The sequence below is a fragment of the Bos javanicus genome, chromosome 24 (assembly GCF_032452875.1).
Source record: "Bos javanicus breed banteng chromosome 24, ARS-OSU_banteng_1.0, whole genome shotgun sequence".
Classification (NCBI taxonomy): domain Eukaryota; kingdom Metazoa; phylum Chordata; class Mammalia; order Artiodactyla; family Bovidae; genus Bos; species Bos javanicus.
Window position 1 is genome coordinate 45558582 of NC_083891.1, and position 12235 is coordinate 45570816.

General features: G+C 45.4%; 2 protein-coding genes across 5 annotated transcripts in view; one reads left to right on the forward strand and one right to left on the reverse strand.

The window, feature by feature from the left end:
- The window catches only part of SIGLEC15 (sialic acid binding Ig like lectin 15), a 24084-nt gene extending 22893 nt beyond the window's left edge, over positions 1-1191 (forward strand). Inside the window, exon 7 of the transcript XR_009733306.1 lies at positions 815-1191. The gene's annotated coding sequence lies outside the window, so the exon portion shown is untranslated. The remainder of the gene's footprint in view (positions 1-814) is intronic.
- EPG5 (ectopic P-granules 5 autophagy tethering factor) overlaps positions 869-12235 on the reverse strand; it is a 131532-nt gene continuing 120165 nt past the window's right edge. For 2 of the 4 annotated variants that reach the window (XM_061400058.1, XM_061400057.1), the window contains exons 41-44: positions 10693-10909; positions 9988-10203; positions 8478-8592; positions 869-5725 (exon numbers count right to left, since the gene is read on the reverse strand). In XM_061400058.1, the coding sequence (XP_061256042.1) occupies positions 5543-5725; positions 8478-8592; positions 9988-10203; positions 10693-10909 (731 nt within the window). In that variant the 3' untranslated portion in view covers positions 869-5542. Of the gene's footprint in view, positions 5726-8477; positions 8593-9987; positions 10204-10692; positions 11698-12235 lie in introns of those variants that run through there. The other 2 variants (XR_009733305.1, XM_061400059.1) reach the window with 2 other exon arrangements.

Here is a 12235-nt window from a genome sequence, read left to right on the forward strand (position 1 = left end):
CATTCCAGTCCCCTATGGTGAAAAGGACATATTTTTTTTGGTGTTTGTTAATTCCTAAAGTTCTTGTAGGTCTTCATAGAACCATTTAACTTCAGCTTCTTTGGCATTAGTGGTTGGGGCAGACTTGGATTACTATGATGTTGAATGGTTTGCCTTGGAAACGAACCGAGATCATTCTGTCCTTTTTGGGATTGCATCCACATACTGCATTTTGGACTCTTTTGTTGATTGTGAGGGCTACTCCATTTTGTCTTAAGATATTCTTGCCCACAGTGGTAGATATAATGGTCATCTGAGTTAAATTCACCCATTCCCGTCCATTTTAGTTCACTGATTCCTAAAATGTCGACATTCACTCCTGCCATCTCCTGTTGGGAAATCCGAAGTCAAAAGTGCAGGCCTTCCCACCTTACTTTGGCTCATCCAAGAAGAGTCTAAAAGCAATGGAAATGAAAGCTAAGGAAGAACTCCCTAGCATTCTGATATAAAGTGATTTCTGGAGCAGATGTGGACATGCTCAGGTTACTCTGCCCTCCCTGGCAGCTTGGTTCCCTCTCTGAGGCTCTCCCACCCCCACCCAGGAGCTCAGGTGGTGGGAGCCTTTGCACAGTTTCACGTGCTTTCTCCGACCTGGTCACAAACACATTACAGACCTCGGAGCTCTCCCCAACTTTCTTGGGATCATCTGTCTATTCCAATTCTTAAACCCCCAAGTCTTAAGTTCTCTTTGAAACTAGAGCCCTCACCCATTGTGGTGAAACGTCCACCCATTATAAGTTTTCTAATTACATATTTTTCTTTTTGTGATTTCCAGCTGAAAAGACCTGCCAACCAACTTGCCAAAAATGAGACATCTACCACATGTAAATTAAATTTGAATCATTTATTTGCAGAATTATACTTAACCAGTTCTCATTTCATGTCTCATCATTATATAAGAAAAAAAACTCATCCTTTGTACAAGCATGTAAAATGTCAACAATAAGTAAATATTATACATTTAATGACCAAAATAAGCTGTGATTTTTCAAGGGCACACTAGGCATGTGGGAAGGAAAAAAGTTGAGCACACTTAAGAAGTATTTGCTGCCACTTGAGGAAATTAAGCCACTGGAAGAAAAATAAATCCTAACCCTCGTGCTCAGGAGATATTACATATGTACATTAAAAAATAAAAGTTTTAATGAAAAACATTCCTTAGTGGTTTCATTATCCCAAAATAGTCAGTAGTTTTATTTTTTCAAGTTATTGTTACCAGAAATCAAACCGATTATTTACCACTGAGTCACCAGGGAAACCCTATCTAGACTGAAGGAAGCATCAAGCACAGCCTCCACAGGACACACGATGCATCTATCATGCAGAGGGTCAGTCAGCACGGACCAGGATCATCACAGACCAGAACAAGGTCGGTATTAGCACCTGGCTGGAAGCCAAGAACTTTATCCAGAACCTCCCAGATACAAATGGAGGATCACAGGAGGAGACTTCTTCTTTTTTAAGCAACACACTTACTTTGCCCATTATACTCTCCATTTTGCTTAATAAGACAAAATTAACTGAGCAGAATAGTTTTCAGTTCAAATTTAAATTATATTAATAGTTATCTCAAAGTAAGCTGTAACAGTCCAAAATGTGGGAGATAGTTTTGAAGGGTAAGTGCAAAGCGCCTTATTGTCGGACGTATCATGCAGGCCGGTGATGAGACCAGTCTTCAGCAGCAACTGATGATAAACCAAGCTCTGGAGCTTGACTCAGCGACGATTGAATGTGCCAACCAGAGGGCACAGCTGCTGAGCCGATGCTGCCCACATGTCCAGGGGAGCGAGCGCTGCTGCTGGACCCACACTGGTGTTAGGCCAACCCCCAAGGCAGACGCTAGTCTGAGGGCACAAAGCCTGAGGTGGCACACGCTCCTGCATGTGGTGCCAGCTTATGCATGTGGTGCCAGATTATGCATGTGCTCTGGGCACCTCATTTGTCTCACCTGAGTCCTGCCCCTGCTATTCCTGGGCATGTGTGCTCAGTCACTCAGTCGTGTCTGACTTCTTGTGACCCCATGGACTGTAGCCCTCCAGGCTCCTCTGTCCATGGAATTCTCCAGGCAAGAAGGCTGGAGTGGGTTGCCATTTCCTCCTCCAGGGGATCTCCGAACCCAGGGAATGAACCACTGTCTCTTACATCTCCTGCACTGGCAGGCAGGCTCTTTACCACTAGCGCCACCTGAGCTCCTGTATTCCCGGGCATGGCCCCTTGCTAGTAACATGGGCTAATTTGGGTCGCTTTCTGAAGGGCAGCCCTGGCAGACACTGAAGGGAAGAGGACTAACTAAAGGCACTAGGCATTTAGCCTGAAGAAGCCTGAGAATCGCTTCTCAGCCTTTTGGCTAAGATCAAGTGTAGAAGCCTGAGGTGCGGGCAGACGGGCAGGGTCAGAGGGCTGATGAGCTATGAAACTGTCCAAAGGTCTGAAGGACTATCTGTTGTAAAGAGGCAGGAGAATAGCTCCAGCAGAACCATAACCAGTGTCACCAGGAGGCCAGTTTCAGCCCAGTATAAAGCAGAGCTACAAACAGAGGCTGCCAATGGTCACCTGGGTTTGTCTATGAGGGGCAGGACTAGTGACCACAGGAAAGGGTGAGGGGGAGGCTGGAGGACCAGGCCTGGGATCCTGGCTGAGAGGTGGGGCCAGATGAGCTTCAATGCCCCTGCTGACCTCAAAGGTCATGATTCTATAACATCTGCTTCCTGCTCCAGAAATTAATTTTAGGTTTAAAAATCCAATAGAAAACTGTGTCTCACCTTCACTCAAAAGGAAAAAAAGAACGCAGACACTCTACTGGTATGATGTGGACACACTGCAAGGAAGGAAGTGGGTTGGCACTCGGTTAAAGAGAGGCCGGGCTGCTGTGGGGTTCCCGCTTTCTGGACTCGGCTTCCCCCACCTCAAAGAACTGAGAGACTCAGGCAACCCAGGGAGGCAGACGTGACCGGGCCAACAGACTGGTGGTCAAACTCTGAACCAGGAGCTTGAGGAACATGGAGGGTGGTCCGGGTGCCGCCAGGCTGAGCAGATGCGTCCGCAGGACCGACCTCCCTTGGCGTCTGTGCATCCCATTTTCTGCAGAGTGAGCTGGGGGAGCCAGGAGATCTTGGGGTGCAGTGTGCCTCTCTGGCCCACCCCATGGGAACTTCAGAGAGGTAGGTGGAGAAGCACAAGAGGTGCTTTTCAGCAAGCCCAGAAGCTGCCAGGCATCCCAGCCTGAACCAGATGCCACTGCTGGCCACGTGCGGGGAACGTCTGTGCTGTTCACCTTCAACACCGCTCGGCCAGGCAGTTCCTTGGTCTTACTGACTCGGTGTCAAAACGCAGTGCCGCTGTCTCTGGAACTGGCCCCGCACTCTCTGGAGGTGACTATTTTGCCGACAAAGGCTCATTATTCCTGAAAGCCAGTGGGCAGACTGGTCTCTTCTTTCCCAGGAGGCTACAGCAACGTAGCCACCTTTTGATCTGTCTCAGTGTCGTTACAGTCATTTCTTAGCCCAGAGCCTCTCAGAAGAAGCTATGTGTGAGTAAACCTTCCACTATGAAGCATAAAGAGGAAGGACTTTTACCAATCATCTCTGATAATCCAGTTGGTATCCAAGAAAACAGATGAAATCAGGCATAAAAAAATCTTCATCAACTTTAACAACTGAAATACTTTACAAGATAGTGTGATGTCCCTAAAAATCAAATTCTTACCAGCTACAACCAAAGACTAATTTATTTTTTAATAATTTTTACAGAGCAAATACATTATAAATATTATAAATCTTCAAAAATTGAGATTAAACATAATTTTCTTTGAACATATGTACTGTCACTCAAAATTTTCACATTCTAGGATATCAGTAATTACATCTTCCTCAAAGAAAGCAGCACACAGAACATTTCCTGTCATAAAAATCTTTGTTGCCAAATCAGCCATGGAGCGGCCCACAGCTTCTAAAATTTGTAACAAGGAAAGCTCTGAGATGCGTCCCTCGGAGATGGGTACTTGGTGGCCCACAGGACTTGAAGGGTAACAGGGATGGTCTTTACCAGAGCATGTCTGAGGGGCAGAACTGTTCTGTTCAACTAGAGATTCAAAATAAAGAACAGCTCCTACACACTTCCGACTGTTGGGGGAGGCACCCCAAATTGATACTTGGAAGAGATTATCACTAGCTTAACCCATCCCACTGGTAAAAGTTCTCAGTGATTAACACGTTTTTTAGGTAAATATTCTCAGGCTATAGATAACCCTGAAACAAGGCATGGTATGCCGGCTGGACAAACAAAATCAATTTTGAGCCAACAGAATTAGGACTATGATGACAGAAGTCAAAATGTTAATTCCAGGGTGGGGTGAGGGGGCAATACGACAAGAGCAAGAAGATGGCAGTAACACGAGGCAATGCCGTCTGTAGACAAGCTTCGGTGACGAAGGAACTGTTAACAACAGCAGGCACACGCCGATTTAAAAAATGCCAAATTTCAATTAAGTCTCCTGACCTGACCCGGTTTCCACTGACCAGCAGTGTCTCAGCAGGTTTGCCAGCTTCGTTTGAGTTTAAATCTGGAGTGGATAAACAGGCAGGGAACAGAGAAATGAGGTCTCTGTTTCTGTCTCTCTCAACAGCAGGACCTTCAGACATCAAACTTGGGGTCTGGAAAGAGTTGCACATGACATGTCTACAGGGGCCAAGTGAGTGATGTGAATGAAGGAGTGGGCCAGGGTAGGACTAAAGGGATCGTACATCTACACTGAACTGCAGAGAGGAAGCCCTGCCTACACGCTCAGCCACGGGGATCAAACAAAACACACCTGTGCATGACTTGCTCCCCACAACTGCCAGCACACACCCCCGATTTAGAGCAAATGGCTTCTCCATGAGGACACATGGCTGGACGGAAGTGGACGTGTCACCACCTCTGCTGTCCGCTTCAACCAGGATCAAGTGGTCACATCTGAGACAGGGACTTTGATTCAGCATTCTGAGAGAAATATTTTAAGCTGTGGGGAATACCTCCCCCTTCTTTGAGAAATGCATACATTTTCAGAGCTTTTTTACTTTGAAGGAACACAACCGGGGTTCAAAAGTGAGGGTTCAACATGATTCCCCAAGCTGTGAGATCTGGCGCAGGAGTCTTGACATTTAAATCAAAGAGGAGAAGAGAAGTGGCGACACACAAAAGCACCCCATCCTGGGGTCTCATGAGATGACGGGTATTCAGGAATTGTGAGTGGTTCTCTACCCAGTAGAACTTAGTAAGTTTCTCTTGTTGGATGAATACAAGTACTACAGAGTCCCTGGAACGTTCTAAGAGCTAAGGAAACACACACATACATATGTGCACATGCACAACAGAATTATCTAGTGCTCACTCACCAACCTGCATCTATGGTCAGCTAACTCACTGGCCAAACGGCAGGTGAAACTGAGCCAAGTTACCTGTGCAACAGCAAAGTTAAATGTAAACATAAATAGCAACAGGTTTATCGAGAGCCTCTGAGTTACTATCGGATGTTGTCCAAATAATGCACTTCTGGATACAGACAGTTCACAAGAAGAGCCAGGAAGCTTTTCCCATCCTGGAGGCAATGGCCAGGATGCTTTATAAATTGTGCAGCCTGAGAAATCTGATCCTGGTATTCAACATACTGCTTACTCGATGTCAAGGATTCAAGAGCATTCAGAGCCTAAAAGACATGGAAGACAAGAGGGTTAACCACACGGATGCAGGTAACACGTTCCCGCAGGTGTAGCGCACCTGCTGCTGTCATCTGGGGCAGCTGGGAGCCTCCCGGGAGGGCTACAGAACTGCAGCCAGGCTTCTTAAAGGCAGGCACTGGTTAGCCGCAAGCGGGAGGAGGCCAGCAGCCTAAGCCTCTCCGGCTTCGGCCGCCTTCCACATTCCTCCTCCTGGCCTGTGCCGCTCCCCAGTCCTCCCCCGCTGTCTTCTTCCTTGCCCTCCTTGCCCCCGTGCCAGCGGTGCAGCACCCCCACCAGCACGTCCTCTGCATCTCTCCTGGAGCCTCAACCAGAAACCACAGGCTTCGGTTACCCGTGAGACCTGTTTTAATTTCTGTTGGGTTTGTTCTCGGGTTATGAAGTAATGTCGTACTAAACCATAACTAGATAAAATTCAGAAGAAACCAGTGGCTAAGTGCTGCTGAGGGTGACTGATAAGATTGCTCTATCAGTCAACAAACACAGCAGACAGACCAAGCTCCTCTGGTTTCCACCCAACAGAAACAGCAATGATATTCCCATGCATCTCTTCAGGAATGAGGAAAAACGTTCTTTACTTCCATAATTTTAATTTTTCGTCCCTTCATACTGGGAGAACAGAAAAAGACTGTATTTAGAAAAAACCGCAAAAAAAAAAAAAAAAAAAAATCACAACAATGGTTCCTGGGGAGACGGGGAGCTTGGCCGCCCCTAGATTCTGAACATGAAGCATGAAGTACCCCTCTCACGTAAGGGGACCACTGCACTAGAGGGCACAGGGAGCTCCAATCAGCTGCTCTGTGACAGCCTAGAGGGGTGGGATGGCGGGAGGGGGGGGGGTTCAAGAAGGAGGGGACACAGGTACACCTGTGGCTCATTCATTTTGATGTTTGGCAGAAACCAACACAATACTGTAAAGCAATTATCCTTCGATTAAAAATGAATAAGTGAATAAATAAATAAAAATTAATTTAAAAAAAGATGGAGGGGACATGCGTACACCTATGGCTGATTCATGTTTAAAAATGGCAGAAACCAATACAATACTGTAAAGCAACTGTTCTCCAATTAAAATTTTTTAAATAAATCAATAACAACAACAACCAAAAGATGGAATTTGCTTGGCTCAGTAAATAAGGAGGGAGAAGATTTGGAGGTGCGGGGGGGATGGTAAATGAACAAGCAGCTTAGAAATAAGTTACCAAGTGGTTTAAGGCCGAAGTTTTGGGTTGAAAATAAACAATGGAAGGGATTTTGGTACCAAGCTAACAGCTGTGTGAACAGAGTTAATCTAAGAACAAGAATCAGTAGGGACAGGCACTCACACTAATCACAGCTTCCATCTGTCTCTCCCCCACCCCACATACCTCCCTTTCTTTTCTTTTTCTTTTTTAAAGAATAGGCTACTTTGACAGTTTGCCTAAGAGTAATCATTTTATTAAAAGATGAAGTCTTTCAAGTCTGAAAACCCAGATGACAAGCATGTCATCACTGTAAATCTAAAGGCAGCAAAGCCTGCCAAGGCCTGGAGGACCTGCCGGCCACTAAAGCAAAGCCACGCCCCAGGTGCTGGTGGGTGCAGGCGAGCAGACTTCCCAAACGCAGCCTGAAATGCATGTCACTGACTTCATGACCGCCCCCTGGGACACTCATCTGCCCACGTGTGATGGCTCTTACATGATGTTAGGGATTCAAACGGTGGCTGTCTAACCAATCTATAACAAAACAGCACGTACTGCATAAATCAGGATACCTGTGAAGAACCTGCTAATTTTTTCACTTGATCTTTGCTCTTACTACTGAGATATCTACTATACATGGCTGACTCAGACATGACAATGCTGCAAAAGACAAAAGCTAAGAGGTCTAAGTGTTTCCTGTGTACAGAGACGGTACTGCAGAGAGGCAAGAGCACAAAGCTGGACCCAGACAGGCCCAGGGAATCCCAGGCCCAGCCCTCTGTGGCTGTGTGATCTGGGACAAATTCCTTAGCCTCTTTCTGTCTGCATTTCCTCATCAACAAAACCAGGATAATGAAAGTTCCTGTTGTTTAGGGTTGTTATGAGAATTAGAAGAGTTAAAACTTTAACTCGTTAACATCAAGCAAGTTAAAACTCACAACGGTGCCTGGCGAGCAATAAGCACTCGAGAACGACAGCTATCGTTTTGTGTTCCGCACCTCAGTACTGTTTACGGGTGAAGCAGTTATGGGATAGGACTGCTGCCAGGTGGCCTTCCACGTTTTTAGAACAAACTGTCATTTTTCACAGCTACCATTTTGTCCATGTCAGACACATGGACAGTGGTCAACCCCCAGACTCACAAAACAGGAACCACTCCCTTGGTTCCCAGCTGGAGTTCAGCTAACGTCTATCGGTCTCAACTGCAGTCTCGTCCTCTGTGCCTGTCCCCAGGCCCAGCGTGTGACACTGGCATACAGTCATGTCGTCAGAATCAAATATGACCCTAGGCTGGCTTGCTCGTGATCGTGCTTCTTCTACAAGGGTGGTGACAGCACTCTGGGCAAGTGCCTACAAAAACTGGTTTAAAATCCAAGGCAGGCCATGTGGTGACCATTTTCCAGTAAGCAGAGTCCACAGAGGGCATGCTGTCCTACTGCCAATAATGGTCATCAGGTCCTCACGTGTGAAGACCTCAGTTGCCACCTTCCCTCCTCCTGTGGAAAACTTCTAACCCTTAACCATGAAGCTTTTTACTGACCTGCTGAGCTTTCATGCTCAGATATAACTCAGAGCTGGGCTTCAAGCGGATCTGATCCTCAGCAGGAACTTGAACTGAAAGGAAGGCAGCCATGCTTCGGGCAGCCACTCGGAACCTTAGGTGTTAGGGAGGAATTACAGGAAGTAAATGACTATTAAAGTAAGCATTTTATAACAAACATCACATTTTCTATTAAAAAAAATAAGTTAAACACATCTCCAGACCTGCTGCTACTATTAGCCTCCTTGGGAAAATTATAAATATGATCAAGGAATTCTTTATGGTCCTTCCATTACCACCACCCAAACAATGAAAGAGGAAATAAGTACTGGTGCATGCTAACATACGGATAAGCCCTGAAACTTCATTAAGTGAAAGAAGCCAGACGCAAGAGGCCATGTATTGTATATTCCATTTATGTGAGATGTCCAGAACAGGATATACATAAAAGTCAGAAAATCCATGAGTGGTTGCCAGAGACTTGGGGGAGAGGCGAAAAGAGAGTGATTGCTTAGCAGGTATAGGATTTCCTTCTGGGATGATGAAAATGATCTGGAACAAAACAGTGGTAACGGCTGCAACAATGCTGTGAATGTACTACATACCACTGAACTGCACATTTTTTCTTTTTATTTTGGCTGTACTGCATGGCATGTGGGATCTCAGCTCCCCAAACAGGGATCGAACCTGTGCTCCCTACAGTGGAAGCAGTTTTAACTACTGGACCCCAACGGAAGTCCCTGTATTATACATTTTAAAAGGGTTACCATGATAAACTATATGTGCCATGCGTTTTACAATTCAAGAGAATCAAATCACACTTTATTTAGTAAAAATCAAATCAAATTTAGCCCTGCTAAATTCTACCATAAACAAAGGAGCATGATGTACACTGGTTTGGACTGGCTGGTTATTCCATAAGAATGCTGATATCAGAATAGTATGGGAATGTTTTTCAAACCAGGTAAGACCTTTAGCAGAAAAACCATGATACAAATAAGTCTTAGAGGATAAAACGGGACTAATGGCAAATTCTTTCTCACCTCGGAATTTTTAGCAACAAAAGCCTGACTTTATTTCTCATTACTCATCCTTCTCATCAGTTAACTTCCACTCATCTTGACTTAATGCTGCTAGACCAAGTCCCTCACAGAACCTGGGTTTCCATGACAAAGCGCTGGCAGTATAGCAGCTGACCAGGCATTTTAACCTAGCCCTGCACACTATCACTGGCTCAAAGGCAAAAAGCAATGAGTAGTGTGGTCAGGTTACAAGGTCAAAAGACAATGAGATACTGCTAAAAAAACACTTTGAACATAAAAGTTGTTTTAAAATGGAAAAAAAAACATCCTTTTTAAAATATAAAGATGTAATCAGGCTCTATAGTTTTCTTATTAATCTCCGGAAGGAACCTAGCCCCCAAACAGAAAAGCTACCTAGTACCTCGCCCCCTAGGCAGGCGCAGGTGTCTGAGGCCCACTTACAAGAGCAGCGGCAGATGCCTTCTCACCTGTTGGACAAGGGTGACTTCCGGCCCAGCCCAATTGCCCCGAGAATCCCTGAGCTGAGCCTCTCCTCAGCCAACAGGTTCTGCCGGCCTTGAAGCATAAGCAGGATTCGAATGACAGACTCTGTCAAGACCGAGTCATTCTGCTCCGTCTGAACCAGAGACAGCTGCAGGACTTGGTGCCACCACAGAAACAGCTTTGCTTCTTCCTGCATAGAGCTGAGGAGTTAGGGGGTGTGGGTGGGGAGAATTAATCAGGAAGAGATTCTTTCCACCCTCATTTAACCAGAAGTCCACACGGGAGCTTTCAGTATTAGGGACACTGCGCCCTTTAAAAGCTTAGGCTGACAAGTTACGATGTTAATAAAGTACTGGGACAGTACAGGAGCAGCTGATATTCACGGCGCCTTCTACGTGCTGGTCGCCGTATATGAGCTCGATGTCCTTGCACTCAAGTGAGATAAACGCTGCTACCCCTACCTACTTAACTGAATCAAAGCTAAAGGTGGTGCTTCAAAAATGCCTGTTTTAGGAAATCAAAAGCCTGCTCAGAAAATCAGTCCATGTAAGGAAAATCTTCCCGAAACAGCCTTGTTTGTTTCTTATGCATCACTTGGGTCTCTGCACTGAAATGGACACTAATCTAAGCCCAAATTTCCAGCTATTCCAACCTGCGGGTTGGCTGTAGCAAATGGAAGATCAGCATACCTCGGATATACCTGTTCCAACCACTTGCTTAAGAGAAGCAGCACTTTCATTTCGTTCCTTAGCGTCTGCTCGCTATTTAGACATTGAAGCAAGTAGACGTAGAGAGTCAAGTAGCTGCCAAGGGACAGGCACTCCTGCAGAAACTCTTCAATGGTGAGCTCGGGAACCTGAAGGGACACCAGAATGGGGCCCCATCCTAGATTCTGTTTGAGGGAGCCTAAGAAAAGAACACCGAGAGGAGAGAACGGGGTAAGAGCAAGAATCAAACTTCCTAACTACTCTGATGAACCTTTCACTTTAAAATTTAAAAGCTTCATGTCGAGAAAACACCACTCACCTTGGCCTCGGAGGGCCTGACAACGCTTCACGGTTTGGACTGCAAGCCCTCAGGCTAAATGCCTGTGTCCTGGCTGCCAGTTCCAAGGGTTAAGAAGTCAGGCATGTGACTGGCTGCTTTTTCATAAATCCCTCTTTCACCATACTATGACCATTAAAATCACAGACACTGCCTGTCCCAGTCATCTAAGAATTTTAATTTTACCGAATACCATTTTTAAGTATGTTACGAACACTTCAGCTTTTCTGAGAGATATTATTATTACTTTATCCATCGTAAGTATTTTTTTAAGCATCAAAGCTTCATTTGACTCCTATCTTAAATACACAAATTCTTGAAAATGTTTCATAAAGGGAAAAAACGAATTTGATTTCAGGAACAAAGAGTAAACAAATTTGGAGCAAGAGGGTTGTCCTGATGCTTCTCAATTCTGGGGGCGGGAACGAGAGTACGGTGGCCTGGTGACAGCACAGAGCCTTCCACGGGGGACACGGGAGCATGGATCCCCGTGTGCTGCAAAGGAGGCAGGGGCAGGTCACAGGAGCCCCTGGCATTCCCACTCCAGCACTCTTCCTCCCCCTCCTGTGAGCACGAAGATGTATATCTGGGCAGCAGTTAAGAGGCACTGCTCTGAGCAGTTCTTAACCAGGTCAAGCTGTTGCCAGAATCTGCAAGTGTACAGGTAGGAAATAAAGACACATCAGGAATGGGCATGGGGGTAAGGGAGAGAACTTCTTCATAATAGTTTAAAATATATGACAAAAAGCAATAAAAGGACCTAAGAAAAATTGTAACAAGTGACAAAATAGAGGAAATTAATACAGTGGATAATTACAAAGATTCTGGTTTATAGCATTTGCTTTTAGGACTATGACTAGGCCTATGACGTACACAATTTACCTATCATACAAGGATTGGTCTGACACTGCAAAACCCCTCATTTTAACGAGTCAGAGGTTCCCTTCCTTGAAACAAGATGGTAGCAACATGGGCCAAAGGTTCTCATGCTGACTATAGATCTTCAGGAAGAAAACAAACTATATCCTGAAACATCAACAACATTTACAGAGATATTAGAGTGGTACAATCCTTCAACAGGAAGGGTCTGGAAAAGGTTATCTCCTTCAGTGTATGTGTTCAGTCACTCAGTCGTGTCTGACTCTTTGTAATCCCATGGACTATAGCCCATCAGGCTCCTCTGTCCAT